Raw genomic sequence first — 22,476 nt, forward strand, 5'->3', positions numbered from 1 at the left:
TGCAGAAGCTGGAAATTCAAACAACAACACACACAAAATGCTGGTGGAATACAGCAGGCCAGGCAGCATCTACAGGGAGAAACGCTGTCGACGTTTCGGGCTGAGACCCTTCGCCAGGACTAGGCAAAGTCCTGACGAAGGGTCTCGGCCTGAAACGTCAACACCACTTCAAAAAGCACTTGGGACATCCTGAAATTGCCAGTGGTTTGACATGAATTCAAAGTATCAAAGATCAATTTTATTTGCTATGTATTAGGAATTTACTGTGGTTGTGATGGTCAGGGCACAACATGCAGCAAAAAGCCACATTCAGCAATAACAAAGGATGATTTAAAAAATAAAGTTAGAGGTTAAGGGACATATATGGAATAAAATGTGCATAAATACATAAATGCCAGCATATATTTGCAGTGCAAACAGCATAATAAAAAGTGTGAGCGTGATTATGTTCTCCCAAGGAGCTGCCTATTGATGAATCTTCACCTGGCTGTCGAGGCCATTCTGGGATCCAAATATTTCAATGTAGTTGCCTGGACTTCTCCTTTGACCTTACCTTACCATCATGGGTGATCCTACCAAGAGCTAAGCACCAATGGCTAAACTCCAAATAGCATCACTGTCTATGTGATGCAGTGATGGAGTAATTTACAAAGGGAGTAGGGGTGGGGAACTAAAATGGTTCATCAGATTAACTGCTTGGAGGAAGAAACTTTTTAAATTTGTGTTAAGATTTTATTTTAATAGCCTTCTTCAGTTAAAACATTTTTTGTAAATAACCTGTCATGCATGATTTCCCATATACTCATCATGCTCATTCTTCTTAATATTACTGCCTCTCCATCTCCCAAATTTTAATTGATGAATCCCTGCATCCTGTTTTTCCCAGTGGTATGTCTTCTCCAGTCTTCCATCAAAAGCTCAGCCCCTTGCAGATTTTCCATCTGTTTTTCCTTTTCCTTTGTTTCAGTAATGGTATCTGATCTTTCAGCCATGTTGTACTTGAATGTTGTGGTTACTTCACAAACTGTTGCAACCAATCTCTTTAACTAAAATAGCAGTTCTACCCACTTCTTCCCAATTCCTCGTTTATTTTATTATGGTCATTGGTAATGCTGCAGGATAACATTTTTTGTTTTAAAGTTACAAAAATGCAGAAACAAATAAAGCATGAAATGTCACATCTGTATGTTTAATGTCACAAAAAGTTTAATCTGAAATGTTAAGTCTACCTGCCCCTCCGTAGTTTATTTTTGCAGATGTGCAGAATTTTACAATGGAAATTTACTCTTCAAGTATTATTAAAGCTACGTCTGATAGACGTAGCATGCATAAATATTGCCGCTAAAATAGGGAAGTTAGCCACTAGAAAGGATACGGACATGGATGGGTTCAGGTGCAAGCCGATGGCACTGGGCAGCATGGACTAGATAGGCCAAATGGCCTGTTCCTGTGCCGTAGTGCTCTATGAATGAAAGATACTGCCAATTATTGATGCAGTATAAAGCCTGGGCTCTCTTACCGTGTTAAAGGCACGATGTAAATGTCGGGGGAGGGGGTAAAATGTTATTTCTTCTCATCCCATGAGTTTTAGTGAAAGCTATCTCTCGTTTTTAATTCAGACGAACACACCTTAGTCTCTTGCGCGATAAAACCTCGAAAGCAATTTGCATATTTTTGCATAACTAACATAGAATCAACTCCCGAAAGTTGCTCTCCCCGGGAACAGACACTGCTCAGGTCGCCTGGAGTTGCTCTATATGCGCATGCGTGCACGGGCGGGCCCCGGACCTGATTTTCGTGTTTCCACGGAGACCACAGCTGGGGGTTTTGACAATGAACAACCCCGAGGTGGTGTTCACGTTGTTTTACGTCGTTTTGTGCTTCTGCTTCGTTTTAACCCCGACTGAGTTCCGTTCGGCGGGATTGACGGTGCAGGATCTGCTGTCCGATCAGCTGGGCAGCGAGCAGCTGGCCTTCGTCCACTACCACATCCGCAGGACGGCCGCCACTCTCGCCGTGCACTCACTACTGCCCCTAGGTAAGCGCCGCTGCGCCGGTGGCAGGGGAGGATGGCCCGAGCGGTCTGCTGGGACCGGCCCGGGCCCTCTGCTGGGACCGTGGGACCGGCCCGGGCCCTCTGCTGGCGTCCAATCAAGGAGTTGTCAATTGCTTGTATTAAAAGGTTTGAACTCTCTAATTTCAGTTCCAGTGATCATTGTAGTTACTGAAACTCTTGAGGCAGGTGTGTATGGGTCCGTGTCATTTGTACTTGCTGACACGTGTAGGAAAAGAAAGTTACATTCTACTTCCTCTCTTAGCTTTCTGCAGAAAGAAACTGATCAATTCTTTGAGAATTGAATGAATTCCTTATATTAAATCGGAATTGCAACCCTGTTCTGACATAAAGTCTATATACTAGCCTATTAAATCTAATTCTCTTTTTCACACATACTGCTTTTTCCAAGGCAACACCAGTGAATCTGCAGATGCTGGAAATAAATAAAAAACACAAAATGCTGGCAGAACTCAGCAGGCCAGACTGCATCTATGGGAGGAGGTAGTGACGACGTTTCGGGCCGAAGCTCACTCCTGATGAAGGGTTTTGGGCCAAAACGTCGTTACTACCTCCTCCCATAGATGCTGTCTGGCCTACTGAGTTCTGCCAGCATTTTGTGTCTTTTACTGCTTTTTGCAATCTTGTTCTTGTTTCTATAGTAGTTCAACTTTAGCCAATGTACTAGATTAACTTTCTTTCCATCTAATTCCATGTCAGTTCTAAATGTTTTCCTTGTAGCTCCCTTGCAAGATGGCACTGGTGAGGCAGTGGATGTCATTTACTTGGATTTTCAGAAGGCATTTGATAAGGTGCCACACGTGAGGCTTCTTAACAAGATAAAATCCTATGGTGTTACAGGAAAAATACTGGCATGGATAGCAGAATGGCCGACAGGCAGGAGCCAGCGAGTGGGAATAAAAGGGGCCTTTTCTGGTTGGCTGCTGCTGACTAGTGGTGTTCCTCAGAGGTCAGTATCAGGACTGCTACTTTTCACTTTGTCAGTGATTTAAATAATAGAATCAATGGCTTTGTAGCAAAGTTTGCACATGATACGAAGATGGGTGGAGGGGTAAGTAATGCTGAGGAAACAATGCGATTGCAGCAGGACTTAAAAAAATGGGCAAATGTGACACAGATGGAATACAGTGTTGGGAAATGTATGATAATGCATTTTGATAAAAGGAACAAGAGTGTGGATCATTTCTAAATGGGGAGAAGGTTCAAACATCAGAGGTGTAGAGGGACTTGGGAATCATGCAAGACTCCCAGAAGGTTAATTAACAGTTGAGTCTGTGATAAAGAAGGCAAATGCAAGGTTGGCATTCATTTCAAGGGGAATAGAATATAAAACCAAGGAGATAATGCTGAGCCTTTATAAGACTCTAGGCAGGCTGCACTGAGAGTATTGTCAAAAGGTTTGGACCCCATATCTCAGAACGGATGTGTTATCATTGGAGAGAGTCCAGAGGAGGTTCATGAGGATGATTCCAGGAATAAAGGGGTTAACATATGAGAGGCATTTGGCAGCTTTGGTCCTGTGCTCACTGGAATTTAGAAGAATGCAAGGGGATCTCATTGAAACCTACTGAATGTTGAAAGGACTAGATAGGGTGGATGTGGAGAAGATGTTTCTTCTGGTAGGGGTATCCAGAACTAGTGGGCACAACCTCAAAATTGACTGGCAATCCTTTGGAAGAGACGTAAGGAGGTTTTTTTTTAGCTAGAGTAGTAAATCTGTGGATCGCTTTGCCATAGACCAGGGGTCAGCAACCCGCGGCTCCGGAGCTGCATGCGACTCTTTCATCTCTGTGCTGCGGCTCCCCGTGGTTTGTTAGTTTTTGAAATGTAATTCGAAATTTGAAGATTATGGTGATCTTGTACAATCTAAATAAAATGTTGTGGCGACCCCATTTCCCGGCACATCCGAACCGGCTCACAATTAGCCACCGTTCCGGCTAAGGGAGATAGCCTACGGGGGTTTGTGAGTACGTGTCTTTTGGAGCATCCGCGCCCACGGGGGACGGGTTGAGGGAGGCTTTAAAGCAAGGCTGTTTAGTTCGAATGAAGTTATCTTTGACTGCAGTGTCGTTATTTTAGCGCTGCGTGTAGCACACCGCTACAACGTGTTTTTTATCGCTATTAATATACATCACCACTGCCAATGCCTGACACCCGCCAGTGCGCGATTTCTTTTAATTTTTCGATCCAAGGTAGGCTAACTATGGAGTAACCTTCAACACAACATCTTTTTTTCGGAGTTCAAAATGTTTTTGTTGCATGCAGAAATGTAATTTCGTTTTCTCTGCAGGAGTTCATCAATTTCATAAATGCAACACATTATAGTTTGTTTATACATAGCATAAAGGCAAAAAAAAACGTTGTATGTAGTGTTATTTCATTTTAAATGTCAAACGGGTTTTGTGGCTCCCAGTGTTTCCTTTTCTGTGTGAAATGGGTCCATATGGCTCTTTCAGTGGTAAAGGTTGCTGACCCCTGCCATAGACTGTGGTGGAGGCCAAGCCTGTGTGTATATTTAAGACAGAAGTTGATAGTTTCCTGATCAAAAGATATGGTGAGAAGGTGGGTGTATGGGGTTGAGTGAGAACCGGAATCAGCCATGATGGAATGGTGGAGCAGACTTGATGGGCTGAATGGGATAATTCTGTGTCTTATGGTCTTATGGACATACAGCAACATTTTGTCAGCAACTCACAAAACTGCTAGATACTCTACTAGATATATTTTGTCTGAACTATGATCACTGCCATCTGCAACCTGTAATTTTCTTTTAAGAAATGTACTTTTAAACCATCTAAGCAAACTAGAAATTTTGCAATCTCCTGAAGGAGGAACTGTTTTGTCTGCGCTTAACCCGCTTCCCTCTCATCTCACCATTACTATCGGGAGGAAGGTTCGGGAGACTTGGATCCCACATTACTAAGTTTGGAAATAGTTCTTGCCCTGCAGCCACTGGGCTCCTGGACTGGCTTCACTCACCTCAGCACTGAACTCACTCAGTAGCTGTGGACTGACTTTTAGGGACCCCCTTGTTTCTTTGTTTTGTGGCTGCCAGCAAGAAGATAAATCTCAAGGTTGCATATTGTATACATACTTTGATAATAAATTTGAACTTCTGCCAGTTTAATTTAGTCCACTGGGGTATTTATAACTTTTACATCGCATTGAAACCCACCGAACACAGGACCAAGATGAAATCTAATTAAAACAAAGTTTACATGCAATATAAAATTGTCCTTGCACTTCAAAAGGTGTAAGTTAACACTTGAATGTAAGTGTTATTTTGCAGAGAAAGCAAGGTTGGAGGTGAACCAATTGGCATTATAGAAGTGAGAATGGAAATCTGGTTGAATGGTGCCACAACAATAAACTCTTACTCAATGTCAGCAAAACCAAAGAGCTGATTATAGACAGGAGGAAGATGCTGGAATTTTATGAGCCAGTCTTCATTGGGAATTGGAGATGGAAAGAGTCAGTAATTATATGTTCCTTGGCATTATCATGTCGGAGGATCTGTCCTGGGAGCAGCATGCAAATGCCACAGCACCTCTACGTTGTTAGACATTTATGTCGATTCAGCATTTCACCATAAACTAACAAACCGCTATAGATGCACAGTGGAGAGCATCCTAACCAGTTGCATCATGGCTTGGTATGGAAACACAAATATCTAGGAACAGAAAAGTCTACAAAAAGTAGTGGATAGTGCCCAGTCCATCACAGGCAAAGCCTTTCCCACCATTCAATGCTGCCACTAGAAAGCAGAATCCATCATCAAGGACCCATTCCATCCAGGCCATGTGACTACCATCGAGCAGGAGGTACTGGAGCCTTGGGTCCTACACCACCAGTACAGGAATGGTTATTACCCTACAACCATCAGGCTCCCGAACCAGAGTGGATAACTTCACTTACCTCGACATTGAATTGATTCTACAACCTACAGACTAAATTTCAAGGGCTGTACAGCTCATGTTCTCATTTTTTTTTATTATTTGGAGAGTTTATCTTTTTTTGCACATTGGTTGTTAGCCGATATGTACAGTTTTTCATAAATTTTACATTTTCCAGTAAATGCCTGCAAGAAAATAAGTCTCCAGGTAGTATATGGAGATATACAGTGGCATGCAAAAGTTTGGGCACCCCGGTCAAAATTTCTGTTACTGTGAATAGCTAAGCAAGTAAAATTTAACCTGATTTCCAAAAGGCATAAAGTTAAAGATGACATATTTCTTTAATATTTTAAGCAAGATTACTTCTTTATTTCCATCTTTTAAGTTTCAAAATAACAAAAAAGGACAAGGGCCTGAAGAAACAGTTTGGGCACCCTGCACGGTCAGTACTTAGTAGCACCCCCTTTGGCAAGTATCGCGGCTTGTAAACGGTTTCTGTAGCCAGCGAAGAGTCTCTCAATTCTTGTTCGGGGTACTTTAGCCCATTCTTCCTTGCAAAAGGTTTCTAGTTCTGTGAGATTCTTGGGCCGTCTTACATGCACTGCTCTTTTGCGGTCTATCCACAGATTTTCAATTATGTTTGGGTCGGGGGACTGTGAGAGCCATGGCAAAACCTTCAGCTTGCGCCTCTTTTTGATTTTGAGGTGTGTTTAGGATCATTATCCTGTTGTAGAAACCATCCTCTTTTCATCTTCAGCTTTTTTACAGACGGTGTGATGTTTGCTTCCAGAATTTGCTGGTATTTAATTGAATTCCTTCTCCCCTCTACCAGTGAAATGTTCCCCATGCCACTGGCTGCAACACAAGCCCAAAGCATGATCGAGTCGCCCCCGTGCTTAACAGTTGGAGAGGTGTTTTTTTCATGAAATTCTGCACCCTTTTTTCTCCAAACATACCTTTGCTCATTGCGTCCAGGAAGTTCTATTTTAACTTCATCAGTCCACAGGACTTGTTTCCAAAATGCATCAGTCTTGTTTAGATGTTCCTTTGCAAACCTCTGACACGGAATTTTGTGCTGAGGATGCAGGAGAGGTTTTCTTCTGATGACACTTCCTTGAAGGTCATATTTGTGCAGGTGTCACTGCACAGTAGAACAGTGCACCACCACTCCAGAGTCTGCTAAATCTTCCTAGAGGTCTTGTGCAGTCAAACAGGGTTTTGATTTGCCTTTCTAGCAGTTCTCTTGGAAAGTTTTCTTGGTTTTCCGGACCTCAACTTGACCTCCACCATTCCTGTTAACTGCCATTTCTTAATTACATTACGAACTGAGGAAACGGCTACTTGAAAACACTTTATCTTCTTATAGCCTTCTCCTGCTTTGTGGGTATCATTTATTTTAATTTTCAGAGTGCTAGGCAGCTGCTTAGAGGAACCCATGGCTGCTGATTGTTGGGACAAGGTTTGAGGAGTCAGGGTATTTATAAAGCTTTGAAATTTGCATCACCTGGCCTTCCCTAATGATAACTGTGAACAAGCCATAGCCCTAACAAGATAATTAAGGTCTGAGACCTTGGTAAAAGTTACCTGAGAGCTCAAATCCCTAGGGGTGCCCAAACATTTACATGGTGCTCCTTTCCTTTTTTTGACTCTAAAATTGTATAAAACAAAAATAATACACTAATCTTGCTTAAAATGTTGAAAAGAATGTTTGATCTTTAACTTTGACTTTTGTAGGTCAGTTCATCTTCTACTCATTTAACTATTCACAGTAACAGAAATTTTGACCGGGGATTCCCAAACTTTTTCATGCCCCTGTATATGTACTTATATAGTAAATTCATTTTTGACTTTGAACTACAGAGAATTTTTTTTCCAATTAAGTTTTGACACGAACTTTGCAAGTAGGTACATGATATTCCTTTACTGATATGTATGTTCCTATTGTCAATATTTCTTTACTGTTTGTTTTTTTTCTTGCAGGTTATTATGCTGGAATGTGTTTTGCAACTTCTGATGAAAAGCACTACTATGTCCTTGTGAGCAAGGGATGGATTATTTACTTGGCGATAGCTGTGCTAATTCCTGTCATTGTTAGTCTCATCGTTTGGTATTGGTCCTTGAATAATTGGGGCAATCATCCGATAGCCCGAAGCCTTGCACACTATGCCCTTCCTCAGTCCAGTTGGAGAGCTGTGGCATCTTCTGTTAATACAGAGTTCCGACGGATTGATAAATTTGCCTCTGGTGCACCAGGAGCCCGAGTTGTTGTCACTGATACCTGGGTGATAAAGGTGACTACGTATCGTGTTTATATAGCACAGCAACAGGACATTCACCTCACCCTGACTGAATCAAGGCAGCACGAACTGTGTCCTGACTTAAATACACCAGTGCAATTCCTCACAATCCGAGTGGGCATCATCAATCCACATATCACACCATTTGACATTAGGTAGGTGACGCAGCCCAATGTAGAGTCAGACTTAATTTTCCAAGTTATTGCTGCTTAAAAGTTGAGACTAATTGTCTGATCATTTTTGAGCCGATTTCTTAATATTCTTTCCTTAACACTTTTAAAGTCTTCAAACCTCTTTGCCTTAATACAACAAAGCCATAGCAAGTGGGGTGTAAATAAAAGAAAATGGTTAGCATTAGCTTTCGTCACAGATTGAAATTTCATTTTTTTTTGTTTGCAGGTTGAATTCAACAGAATATGGTGAACTGCGTGAGAAGCTCCATACTACAATCCGGAATGCCCATAATGTGGTCATCCATCAGTCTCTGAGTGACATGTTTTTGGACACATTCAAAATCCAAGTAGAATTGAATCAACGTTATCATCTTTCTGGGAATCAGGTATGCATTGCCACAATTAATAATATCACAGTGAATCTGTGGCAACACAATCACAGAGAAACAATAAAAAGCATAAATATTGCATGCTTTATTCTGGGTTGATGGTCTTCGTCAGGAAAGGTAACAGGGTTTAACCATGCACAGAAGTGGTAAAGTTGGGGAATAGGTCTGATTATGGAAAGCATCTGATGTTAAATGAAAAACAATAACTGTGCAAAGCAAAGTTGGGTGCAAATAGGTAAAGTAAACAAAGCTTCTCCAATTAAACTGGAGATAGAATCATTACTATGCAAAGTATGTTGGGCTTAATTGTTTAGAAATAAAACAAAGCTACTCCACAAACTCGGTATCAGTCCCTGTTCATTACCTTATTTAACAATGGATTGGAAGCCTCCCATCTTGTGAATTGAACTGGCCTTAAAAATTTTTTAGCACTTTCCCTACATTGCATCAAATTCCATCATCTTTGTGCTTGCTGATGTATATTCACTTCAAATTCATTCTTACTTCTACATCCTTCTTCACTTCTATCTCTGTAACCATTTTACACCATGCAACCCTCCAAAATCTCTCTGCTTCAAAAGCTCTGACCATGAATTTCCTTGTTCCACTGTTTACGGCTTTCCCTTCAGCTGTGTAGGCTGTAAGGTTTAGAATTTCCTGAACATATCTGTTGCTACCTCTCCTGCTTTCTCTTTAATCTTTATCACACTGCTTCAAGTGTACCTCCTTGGCTAAATTTCAAATCACTTGTCCTAAACATAAGAAAGTCTTCAGATGCTGAAGATCCAAAGCAACACACACACACACAAAATGCTGGAGGAACTCAGCAGGTCAGGCAGCATCTATGGAAATAAACATTTCAGGCAAATCCCTTCTTCAGGACTGGAAAGAAAGAGGTAGACACCTGAATAAAAAGGTGGTGAGGAGGGGAAGGAGGATAACTAGAAGGTGACAGGTGAAGCCAGGTGGGCAGGAAAGCTGGAGAGGAATTAGCTGTCCTAACATCTACTCAAGATATTTTAAAACACCTTAGGAATATATTATGGGTTGAAATTTGGTATTGTTTTATTACTTTTATAGTCACCAAACAATTGATAGAGCGTACAATCATCACAGCGATATTTGATTCTGCGCTTCGCGCTCTCTGAAGTACAAATCAAAGTAAATATAATAAAAAATTTAAATTATAAATCATAATTAGAAAATAGAAAAGGGAAGCTAAGGTAGTGCAAGTCAGGTCCAGATATTTGGAAGGCACAGCTCAGATTCAGGTTGGGATCTGTTCAGCAGTCTTATCACAGTTAGAAAGAAGCTGTTTCCAAATCTGGCCGTATGAATCTTCAAGCTTCTGAACCTTCTCCCGAAGGGAAGAGGGACAAAAAGTGTGTTGGCTGGGTGGGTTGTGGCCTTGATTATCCTGGCAGCACTGCTCCGACAGCGTGCGATATAAAGTGAGTCCAAGGATGGAAGATTGGTTTATGTGATGTGCTGGGCTATGTTCACGATCTTCTGCAGCTTCTTCTGGTCACGGACAGGACAACATATTATTGTTACAAATACCAAGATACAGTGAAAACCATCAATTTTTCTCTGTTTCTTACATTTCTGATCATTTATTGCAATTTGCTCTCTTGATCTGTATGTTTACTGTTCATACAGATCAAAATGAGATAAAATAAGGTAAAACAATAATAATATAGAATAAAGTGTAAAAGCTACCAGAAAGTGCATAAAAAGGTGATAAACACACTAGAAACATAGGAAGCTGGATGGGTTTCATCTTACTGCAACTTTGACCAGACTGATTTAAATGATTTAATCTTGCATACTTGTTCAAAAAATGTATTGTTTTATCCAGCTTTGCAAACAGTAGAGTTTTGTTTAATGACTTCTGAAACAGTAACAGATTAAAGGATGGTTTTCTCAAAGGAGGTCATATTTGTCTTAGAAAGTCTTGAGGCACTGCTGCCGTAGCTGAAAAGGGAAATGTAAAGTGGATTGTGCCTTGATATGAAAGCTTGAGTATGTCATACCCAGACTATCTAAATTATTGTTTAAAAATTGCTTCACACCCCTTATCCCACTTCTTCCCATAAATTTATAATCCCTTGGAAATCTGTAATCCTTGTCAATGATTATAAGAGTTGAGATCATGTCAACAAAAGAAATAAAAACCAAAGTAGTCCATATAGTCATACAATTTATTAAGGTCATCCATTTTCCAGTTTGATCTGTCATATCCCTAGATGCTCTATTTGTCAAAAATCTATTAATTGTAGCCTTGAATGTGATAAATCCTGTCAGAACCTTTTGTCTACTTTATCAAAAGCTATTTGGAAAAGTCAGATTTACTACATCTATTAATTTTCTATCATAAACCTTGCTGCTTGTATCCTTGAAACTCCATCAGGTGCCTCATGCCCAATCACATTATGTTCTGTATTGAACAGCTTCTTATCAATAGTATATGCATCTCAAGATAACTGGCTGCTAAATCCCTATTTTCTCTTGGCTGTGTTTTCTTATCTATCATGACTTTTTTCATAAAGAGGGGAATTTTGGAAGAGCATTCCTAACGTATCCATCATCTGTAAGGGGTTCTCTTTTGCGATCCTAAAGTGCTCAGATTGGAGTTGTATAGTCCAGTTCTATTCTGCACAATCATCTGGAAGAGAATATAATTGATATTATAAGAGAGTAAGTGTGTAGTTTGCAGCTTGGCATCGAAGCAAATGTTAAAACTATGCTCTCAAGTTTGTAAACCCTTTCACTCTGCTTCAGATTTGAGTATAATGAAGATTAAAGGCATGTACAGATGAGGGAGTCTACAGAGGATATTTATTAAATCTAACATGTTTCCATAGAAATTTGCAGTTTGTTTCCCATACCCCAAGCATAGTCATTGCTTCCATCTGCCACTTATCAATGATTGATAAGTTGCTGTCTTAACTTTGAAAACTCTTTTAGAAATTAATCCTACTTGGAAAAAAACATCTTGTCATTAATACTGAATTTTCTTTTATTTAGTTTGTGTTTATGTCCTGATATCTAGCAGACACAATTACAAGATATTAAACTTGTTCCAGGATAACGAGCTAGAACTTTGCAGTAAAATAACAGCATTTGGAGTTTATAAACAAAGAAATCACATCACAGTCTTGTGATACAAAAGAGAAACCATATGAATTGTAATTGCACAAATCATTCGGCAATTTGTGATTATAATGCACTATTGTGATTGGTCTTGCAGAAAATTGGTTCAGCATTTGCGTTTTATGAAACTTCAGCATTTCTATACTAATTGCCAATTAAACTCTATGTAATGTAATGCCTGTTGTTAAAGTAAAAACTCTTTCAATGGGGATATTTATTTTCTCGTTTTGCCATTCAATATTCTGGCCCAGTGGAGTCTCATTTTTGCAGGTAATGAGTTGTTCATGGAAATTTATAACCATTCAAAACAGGAACTGTTCCTCTCTTTCCCTCTTTCCAATCCCTGATTCATTCTTTATTTCTGTATTCAACTTGGAGACATAGAAATATTACAATAGGAAGGAATCCAGAAAGAACTACCCTTCCTAGCCCAATCACAGGGTTCAAAGGCTAGCAGTTCCTAGCTCCTCAAGTACACTCTTGACTCTGGTTCATTTTCCCACAGTCCATAAAAACTGACATTCACCAAGATCCCAGTAGCACTGTTACTCTCTTTATTGGCTTGTGCTTCATGGAATTTGTAACATGAAAATTTGTGCTGAAAGAGGAGGTGAATTACTTCCTTTGTCACAGGAGATGTGGGGGTTGATCACTTTGATTGCTTTAGAATTAAAATGACTACTGAATTGTGTTTGACCATGAATTACAACCATACATTCGCTGTCTGTATTCAGTCATGGGAAATCCAGCACAGATCTGTCAGCTCAGAATCAGATTTACTGTCTCTCATATGACATGAAATTTGTTGTTTTGCAGTAGCAGTACAGTGCAGAGACATAACATTACTCTAAATTGCAAAAGTAATAGTGCAAGAAAAGGAATAACAAGGTAGTAAATCATAGGCACAACAAATTCTGCAGCTGCTGGAAATCTTGAGCAATGCACACAAGATGCTTCAGGAAATCAGCAAGTCAGGCAGCATCCATGGAGGGGAGTAAAGAGTCAACATTTTCAGCTGAGACACTTCATCAAAACTGGAAAGAAAGGAGGAAGAAACCAGAATAAGAAGGTGGGGGGATGGGAAGGAGTACAGTATAAGCTGGCAGGTAATATGTGAATCCAGGTGAGGGGGAAGGTGGGTGGAGAGGACAGTGTGTCTTTAGAACGTTTGGATTTCTTTTGGGGAAATTGAACTAGAAAAATGTTAAGTACTTCATCTGAGTAAAAGGAATCAATAAACTGTTGTGCTGTAATGAGTAAGCCATGTACTAGTCCCAAAAGAAATCAAAATGGGTGATATTGAGGAAAATCAAAGAATTGATCATTTGTTTTGTGAATGAGCTGTCAAAACTCTTAAGCTGGGTTAAAAAGAGCCATGGAAATGTTTGAAAGAGAGGAGGAGTGTTTAAAAGAAACACATTAAAGGCAGCCAACACCTTCCAGTAGATTTCAAATTACTGTCTGTGGGGATGTGGTGTGACCAAGTTGTGTGTTATATTACAGATCATATTCCACTTCAAAATGGTAATCTGTTCCTGTTTATCACTTGTGAAAACTGTTATAGCAGAAGCTATGTAAATGGAAAGTTGTTTTATTGCTTTAAAAAAAAGGATAGGTTTTCAGATTTCGTTAACAAAAGGTAGAATATAAATTCAAGTTGTACCTCGTGTGACAATAATTCAATTCTATAATGGTGCTGTCAGTATTTAATCAAATTAAAAATAACATTGATCTTGAAGACATATACTGGTAAGTAGGGCAGAATTGGATTTGTTATTAGAAAACTAATATAGTTTGAAGAATTGTATAATACCTAAAACTTTGTAAGTTAACTGAATCACAGTTGTTCTCAAAGGATCTTTTAGAGGTGGCTGATAGAGATACTATCTAATTTTCTTTTAATTGCACGCTGTTTCTTTAAAACAGGAACTGGAGCCATGCATTGGCTGTATGCAGACAGCTGCTAACATCAAGCTTGTCAAAGTCTGTATGGACCCAACTGAGGGTGAATGCCAACAGTGCTACTGTCGTCCTATGTGGTGTCTGACCTGCATGGGGAAATGGTTTGCCAGCCGCCAAGACCAGCAGCATCCAGAAACGTGGCTTTCAAACCGGGTGCCTTGCCCTACTTGTCGATCAAAGTTCTGCATTCTTGATATCTCTATTGTTAGCTAAAAATTACTTGTGAGCCTAGTTGTCTGTTTACATGCAAGATTTCATTTCTGGCCTTGTGCATTCTGGTACTGTAATAACAACCAATTTTTGTTAGATGGTTTGAATGCCTCTGAAAGTTACATTATTCACTTGTTTACAATTTTGACCCAAGGATTTGTGAGTTGCTGCCTCAAAATCCAACAAACTGGAGGAGTTTCTGTAACAAAATTCCTGAGGTATTCATTCTCTTTTTTACTCCATTGCAGAGTGGCGCAGTGCTGCAGCAGTTAGTGCTGATGCCTCATTGTCTTGGAGATGCATGATCAGTTTTGACTTTGGCTGCCATCTGTATGAACTTCCACATTCTCCCTGTCATTCCATGCAGTTGTTCCAGGTTCACCAGTTTTCTATATATCCCAAAGAAGTGCTGGTAGCTAATTGGCTACTGTAAATTGTCATCTTAAAGGATCAAGGGAATAGTTTGCAGATCTGAAGGAGAATCTGTTGCAGGGGTACTGGAAGTAAGAGGAGTGGATTAAGGTTGATGGAATCATTGTGGTTGGTGGTATAGATTCAATGGGCTGAGTGCCTTTCTTCTCTGATGTAATTAGCAGGTTAAATTTATTACACCTAAACTGAAACCTGTGTCTCCATCTGGTGGGAAGGTTAAAATCTAATGGCTTTTGTCACAGAAGAAGTCAGATCAAGAATTCACTACAGGGAGGTGGGGGGGGGGGGGGTCACAGCTAACACTGCCCCACAGTGCTGGGTTCAATCCTGGCCTAAGATGCTGTGGAGTTTGCACATTCTTCCTGTGACTACCTGGCTTTCCTCCTACGTTCTCAAAGGTTTGTACAGGTTGGTTAATTGGCCATTGTAAATTGCCTCTTGAGTTCAGGTGAATGAGAAATCTGGGAGGAGATGATTAGAAAATGCAGAGAATAAAACTGCAATTAAAGAGGGATTGGTGTAAATGGATGGACAATGGTCACGTAAGGTTTGGCTTGATGGGCTGAAGTGTCTGTTTCTGTGTTGTGTGAGTGGGTGACAATTGAACTCTTAGAAGTTATTTTAAATTGCTTGAACTGTTTCTGAACTTCAAACTTGTATGTTTTATATAATTCTAAACTGTATTTTAGCTTTATACTTCAGAGGCAATGATTACTTATTTTTATATCTGCAGTTGTCCACATTATCACTACAAATTACACGATTACTGCAAAAAAAAACATAATAATGGGTAGCAATTGAGAGAATTGAGATGTATTTTTTTAAACACAGTTCTACTTTATGAACAATTGCTGAATCCTGTTGCTATCATGGTGATGGGATTTTCTGATCTCCTACAGGAAAATGTTATTAGCCATTGCATTTTCTGGGACAGGGTGTTCTTCAACTGCACTTTGTTAGTTCCCTGATTAACAGAGGCATTGGGAAGCTTGGATTTATTACCTAACAGAGATTTTGGTAATAGACCTTATTGAAGTTCAGTAGTCTAATGATGATGATGCTTCCACAGTTCCTCCAGTAGAGGGAGGAAAATGGTGCGACTCTCTCTAGCTTGTTTAACAATAAATGCAAAGAATAGTGTGTTGCAATTTCATTTTAAATCCTTGTAGATGTACAGAAAAGACATTGTTCTCATTCACATGAAACGATGATTTAACACAATTTTTACACTCTGAAATCATCAGTAAAGGCCATTTTAATTCTTTCCATCTGGTAATAACAAAAATGTACATTTTGATTAAACTAAACAGCATTTGAAAATTGTCATGCTGATTGGGTTTTCTCTAGGATTAAGTCTAGGCTCTTGCTGACCTTGCTCTTTGTTCAATGAGAGGGAAAACCAATACATTAGCGAAGAAGATTCTTAGTTCTGAGAACATTGATGTGGAATTTTCATGGTTGGAACTAAGGAACAGCTGTATATTGACCATCAATAGTAGGGATGGCATTAAACAGGAAATCGGATCCATAAAATAAGGACACAACTCTAATCAAAGGATAATTGATGTACAGTTAGGTCAAACAAATCGAATTACAAATAATACTGTCGAGGAGGAATTTCTGGAGTATATGCAAGGTTGATACCAGTATGGTCAGGAGACAGGCTGTCCTATTCTGGGTGCAGTGTAATCAGAAAGGATTACTAAACAATCGTGAGGGAAAAGAATAATCCTTCTGATCATAACTAATTCTTCATTAAGATGAAAAGTTAGAGTTGATTTTGAAATGTGTTCCTGAATCAAAATAAGCAATAATATTATTGAGCCAGAGTTGAAAACATATAGGTACGGCAGTGGATGGTCAAAAGCATATCTTTAATGAGAGTGTGAATTAATGGTAACAGTCATTCATTCTTGTCTGATGGAAAACTAAAACAGAAAAGGTGACTCATCTATGAATTTCAACATCTGTGAGGGTTAATATCAAATTTCTGGGGGAAAAGTAGAGAAAAAGCCAGTTAAAGTGGAAACCTGAGGATTTGGAGCCAATTAAGGGGGACAAAAGGGTTGATACAGAAAAGAAAAACAGTGTGTGCACAACCTAGAGAGCACAAACTAATTGTAAAGGCCTTGATAGATAAATGAGGACAAATGTAGGCCACTACTGTCAGGAACTGGAGAAAAAAGATGGCAAGCCAATTAAGTACATAGTTTGGTTCTGCATTCACAAAGGAAACAAATAATCTTACAGAAAAATAGCATTGAGTAAGAGGGAGGAACTAAATGAAATAAATATTACAAGGGAAATAATTTGGGGGAAATTAGAGGGATTAAAGATTGATAAATCCGCAGCCCTGATGGTCTGCATCCCAAAGCATTTCAGGAAGTAGACCTAGAAATATGAGATGCTTTGATCAACTGGAACTTTTGCAGTGGATTGGAGGACAGATAATCTGACTATTTAAAAAGAGGCAGATAGAGAAAAGAGGGAAACTAGAGACCAGTTATCTTAGAGATCAATAATAGGCAAATTGCAAGAGTCCATTATAAATGATGTAATAGCCTGGGACTTGTGGAAGAGAGATATGATCTGACAAAGTTAACATTGGTTAAAGGAAAATTATACTAGCAATTCAACTGGAATTTTTTTAATGAGCTTTGTTTCAACTTTAAGAAACTTTTTGATAAAGTTCACATGTAAAAGATATAAGAGATTGGTATATGAAATTAAACCACTTAGGATTGAGAGCAAAGTGTTGACGAATAGAGAACTGGCTGTCTGAAAAGAAACAGAAATGGGTCCTTTTTTCCCCAAATTGGCAGATAGTATCTTGTGGGACCAATCTGATCCTTAAATAGGCTATGGCTTGCCCATCAAGCATATTACTTGTCATGGAATATTGTGTTCCCATCTATTCTACTTATGAAATCCAATTAATATGTTTACATTCTAGTGTAATTTATAAAGCTGCCACCTTGAGATTCTTGAGTGTTTTAATCTTTGGTGCTCTAATAATGTTCTCTAATATGAAGTGTCCCATATGTTGATCTTGTGATATGCATAATTAATGATGTTCTTATTCAAACACTTTGATTTGGGCATCTTTGAGGCCAGCATTTATTAACCACTGCTCTCTCTCCTTGAAAGTGAAGGCGAGTAGCATTCTAGAACTGTCACATTATGGAAATGTAATCCCATTTGTTGTGTTGAGTTCCAAAATTTTAAACCAGCCATGAGAAAGAATTGGTGAGTCAGGATGGGGTGTGATTTGACACAATACTTGCTATTGGCATTGTTGCTGTGCTCTTGCTATCATTTGAATCACAGCTTTGGAATATGCTTGGTAAATACTGTAATGTGCAGCCTCATTGTATTGAAGATGGAAGAAGTGAATATTTGAACTGGAGTGCACAATGCTAATTAAGCAATGTTTTGAATGTCTATTGATCAAAAGTATAAGGAGCATATCATAAATTGATATTGTAAGCAAAACTATAGTTAGATTGATTTCTGTTGTCAAAACATTTAGAATTGAGAAGGATAGATCATGGTTTTTTTTTAATGCCAGGTCAATTACCTTTCAATAATGGAAACTAGATACTGCATTTTAAATCTCAGAATATCTTTCATACAGACAAAATTACCAATCATTTATATCCATCCATATAGATGGGTTTCTTCTAATTAGTGTATCCCAATATAAATACTCCATCTGTTTGAACATGCTGGTACTTTATATTTAAGTCTGTTACCATAGTTTTTGAAATGTACATAGCCAGTTCAAATTAATTATTCATTTGCAATGGATTGCTTACAAACTTAAAATAATCCGTCTTTCATCTATATGTCACTTTTTTGATGAGTAAATTAGCTTTCAGCACACTGATGAATTTACTTATTTTTCCCCACGAGGAATGTAACTAATTATTGTGCGACTTTATATTCACTTTCTTTTTCCACCTCTTATGATATCTCTGGATTATGTGTGACTGTTTGGGCATATTGAATTTTGCCCTTTTCACTATTTTGTGATCTTTAATCCATTCTTCAATATACATCCTGAAATTCTTTTTCTTCACAAACGTCCACAAAAACAGAGGAGTGCCCCAAAGAATGAATGACAGTTAAATGTTAGAACCCCAAAGCCCCCCCCCCCCAACATTAGCGGCAACAAAGCACATTGTGAACTTGGTATGTACTGGATGGCTTCCACAAGATAGTTATTATCCTCTGCAACTTCCGCCACCTTCAACAGGACCCCCGCCACTAAGCACATCTTTCCCTCTCTACCCCTCTCAGCTTTTAGCAGGGATCGTTCCCTCCACGACTACCTGGTTCACACGTCCCCCCCCCCCCCACAGAATCCCCATCTGCCATTTATCCCTGCAAGCGCAAATGCTACACCTGTCCCCACACCTCCCCCCTTACCACCATTCCGGGCCCCAGACAGTCCTTCCAGGTGAGGCAACACTTCACCTGCGAGTCTGCTGGATTCGTCTATTGCATCTAGTGCTCCCGGTGCGGCCTCCTCTACATCGGTGAGACCCGACGCAGATTGGGTGACTGCTTCATCGAGCACCTATGCTCCGTCCGTCACAATAGACAGGACCTCCTGGTTGCCACCCATTTCAAATCTGCTTTTCATTCCCATCTAGATATGTCCATACATGGCCTCCTCTACTGCCATGATGAGGCCAAACTCAGGTTGGAGGAGCAACACCTCATCTACCATCTGGGTAGTCTCCAGCCTGGTGGTATGAACATTGAATTCTCCAATTCCCCCCTGCCCCTTCCCCTATCCCAGGTCCCTCTCTGCCTCTCTCCCCTTTCAACTTTCTGCTTCTTTATCTCTAAGGTTCTTTCATGCTTATCCCCTCCCCCCTTTATCTTTCTTCTGATTGGTTTTCCACCTGGCGCCTCTAAGCCCTACCCCCTCCCCTGTCTCTATTACTGGGCTTCGGCCTCTCTTCCCCCCCCATTGCTAATGAAGGGTCTTGGCCCGAAACGTTGGCTACTCTTATCTCACGGATGCTGCCTGGCCTGCTGAGTTCTTCCAGCGTTGTGTACGTATTCTAGTTATTATCTTGCAGTTAATAACCTGCAAATGCCAAATTCTATTACAATCAAACACTAAATAAGGTCTGGTTAAAGTACATAAATGGATTTTGAAGCCTGGGAGATGGTGGAAAGCTAGAGTGGAAAGAAAAGTGTTGCTCTTAGGAGTTATAACATCAAAATCTGAACAGGAATGGAAGATGTGGAGGAACCAAAAGCTATGGATCCCTTTAGATAGCAGAGTGTGTAGGTTAGGTAGCTAAGAAGAAATGGAATGTTAGTTGAATCATGTAATAAAGCAGAAAGATGTCATAACACAGCTATCTATGTAACATACACTCAGCAGCCCTATTAGGTGCAGGAGTGAAGCCCATTGTGGTCTTCTGCTGCTGAAGCCTATCCACTTCAAGGTTCGGCATGTGCATTCAGAGATGCTCTCTGCATACCGCTATTATAATGTGTGGTTACTTGAGTTGTTGTTGACTTCCTGTCAGCTTGAAACAGTCTGGGTATTCTCTGACCACTCTCATTAACAAGGTATTTTTGCCCACAGAACTGGCACTCACTAGATGCTTTTTTATTGCTTTTTGCATCATTCTCTGTAAACTGTAGAGCAGGGGTTCCTAACCTGAGGTCCAGGGACCCCTCAGTTAACAGTAGGGGTCCATGGCATAAAAAAGGTTGGGAACCTCCGCTCATGAGACTGTTATGTGTGAAAATCCCAGGAAATTAGCAGATTCTGTGATTCTTGGACCTCCTTGTCTGGTACCAGCAATCATTCCACAGTCAAAGTCACTTAGATCACATTTCTTCCCCATTTTGATGTTTGGTCTGAACAACAACTGAACCACCTGACCATGTCTACATATTTTTATTCCTTGAGTTGCTGCTACATCACTGGCTGATTAGATATTTGCATTAATGAGCAGGTGTACCTAATAAAATGGCCACTGAGTTTATTACCCCCACAACTAGTGCATTATGTACACTTGTGGCTAGTACATTATAGGAAAGGTGTGATAGCATTACAAAGGGCGTAGAACAAATTAGCCAGGATTGTCAGGAATATTGAATTTAAACTGCATGGAGGTTTGGTTGAAGTTTATAAAATTATGAGAGCCCTAGAGAGTGTGAATAGGAAAGATTTTTTTTCTTATTTGTGTGCTCAGTAGCCTTGCCTGAATCTAGTATCCCTAAACAGACACTATTCTGAAAGGCGTACACAAAATGCTGGAGGAACTCAGCAGGTCAGACAGCATCAATGGAGGAGAACAATTTCTTCAATCTCACCAAATACCACAATACTATTGGCATAAGCTATCGATTCTAATTCTAGTTTCTGTAATAAAAACACACAAAGGAAATAAAGGCATGGATTATTTGCATGTTAATACCTCATTGAGATCCTTACTCCTTCGTTGTTCTTCGAACCCAAAGCCCATACTAACTTGTGAATTCTGATCATCCCAGTTGTCTTAACATTGTATTCAAGACAGAATCAAGTTTAATTAGATTATGGTCCTTTTTAGCACAACGTTACAGAGCTATGTAATAAGTCATGGAAACACGCCCTTTAGCTCAACGCATCCACGCCAACAATGATGCCCATCCAGGCTCATCCCATTTGCTAGTTCCATTATGAAATATAATAAATTTTTGACTTGGGCATTGCAAAATAGGATGACACATTGAACTACTTTGATTAAATTAAAGTCTGCCAAAACTTGATCAAAGTAGATAATGGTGTGCAGTTCCTAATTAATTTCAAAGAGCTGGGAAGATAAGACATTGAGAGGCTGTGAGAGCAATTTTTAGAGATATTTAGATTTAGAGACTTCTAGCACGGTAACAAGCCCAACAAAAGAGTGCTGCTCAATTTCACCCATGTGACCAATTAACCTACTAGCCCATACAACTTTGGAATGTGGGAGGAAACTGGAGCACACATAAGAAACTCATGAGAAAGCATACAAACTCTTTACAAGCACTGGCTCCTTACAAATGTTCTGTCCCCAGTGCAGAATGCCTTTCCAAGGGGTCTGACTTCTCCCTAAAATGAGGGGAATTCATACTTAGTGGCCCAGGTCTCTGACTCTGAGTAACATTACTTTCCTGTGAAAAGAAAGAAAACCTCATAAAGAAGCTGCACTTCTTTCAACTTTCATTTCCTAGTTGCACAGCAGAAATATTACAGGAAGGGTATGTCCTGTGAGATTGTGTGAAGGTTGAAACACAATGTAATATGGAAGTGTGCAGAAGACTGTGGTAGAATTGTAGCCCATTATATTCAATAGGAAGGAGGGTGAGAGCACTGGTATCTTCACTGCCCTCACCAGGTAGTTCAACCTTTTGCTGGGATTATGCTACCATCCTGGAGGATGCCTGTTAACAGGTTATGGCTATCTACATGATTCATGCCACTGCTATTCTTTGCAATTTGTATCAGAAAATATTTTGTTGGCAGATATATTTTCCTGACAGACATGCTAGGTCAATTGGAAAAATTGAAGCTGCTTGAATGGTGAGAGTCAGATAGCACAAGTTTTAGATATAGGATTACAAACATGAGGAAATCTGTAGAACATTCACAAAATACTGAAGGAACTCAGCAGGGCAGGCAGCATTTATGGAAAAGAGTAAACAGTCAACATTTTGGGCAGAGACCCTTCATCAGGATTATCCATGACTGATGCAATTCTAGTGAATGTCTTGTGAAGTTCTGTTCATTCTTTATTTGTTAGTCTTAATGCAACAATTAACATTACTAGTGCTTAATGTTTGATGCCCATCTCTGTCCTTAAGAAGTTTGTATGTTGTCCCAGTGACTATGTAGGTTTC

The 22,476-nt window shown here is 39.7% G+C and overlaps 1 protein-coding gene across 1 annotated transcript; it reads left to right on the top strand.

Annotated features, from left to right (window-relative positions):
• Nucleotides 1-1,278: 1,278 nt before the first annotated feature.
• Nucleotides 1,279-21,036, top strand: tmem129 (transmembrane protein 129, E3 ubiquitin protein ligase). Its single transcript, XM_059965584.1, has 4 exons — nt 1,279-2,038; nt 7,948-8,419; nt 8,664-8,823; nt 13,906-21,036. Exons 1-4 carry the CDS (start codon nt 1,834-1,836, stop codon nt 14,152-14,154), a joined length of 1,086 nt encoding a protein of 361 aa, XP_059821567.1. The 5' UTR covers nt 1,279-1,833; the 3' UTR covers nt 14,155-21,036.
• The last annotated feature ends 1,440 nt before the right edge of the window (nt 21,037-22,476 follow it).

The sequence above is a fragment of the Hypanus sabinus genome, chromosome 3 (assembly GCF_030144855.1).
Source record: "Hypanus sabinus isolate sHypSab1 chromosome 3, sHypSab1.hap1, whole genome shotgun sequence".
NCBI classification, from domain to species: Eukaryota; Metazoa; Chordata; class Chondrichthyes; order Myliobatiformes; family Dasyatidae; genus Hypanus; species Hypanus sabinus.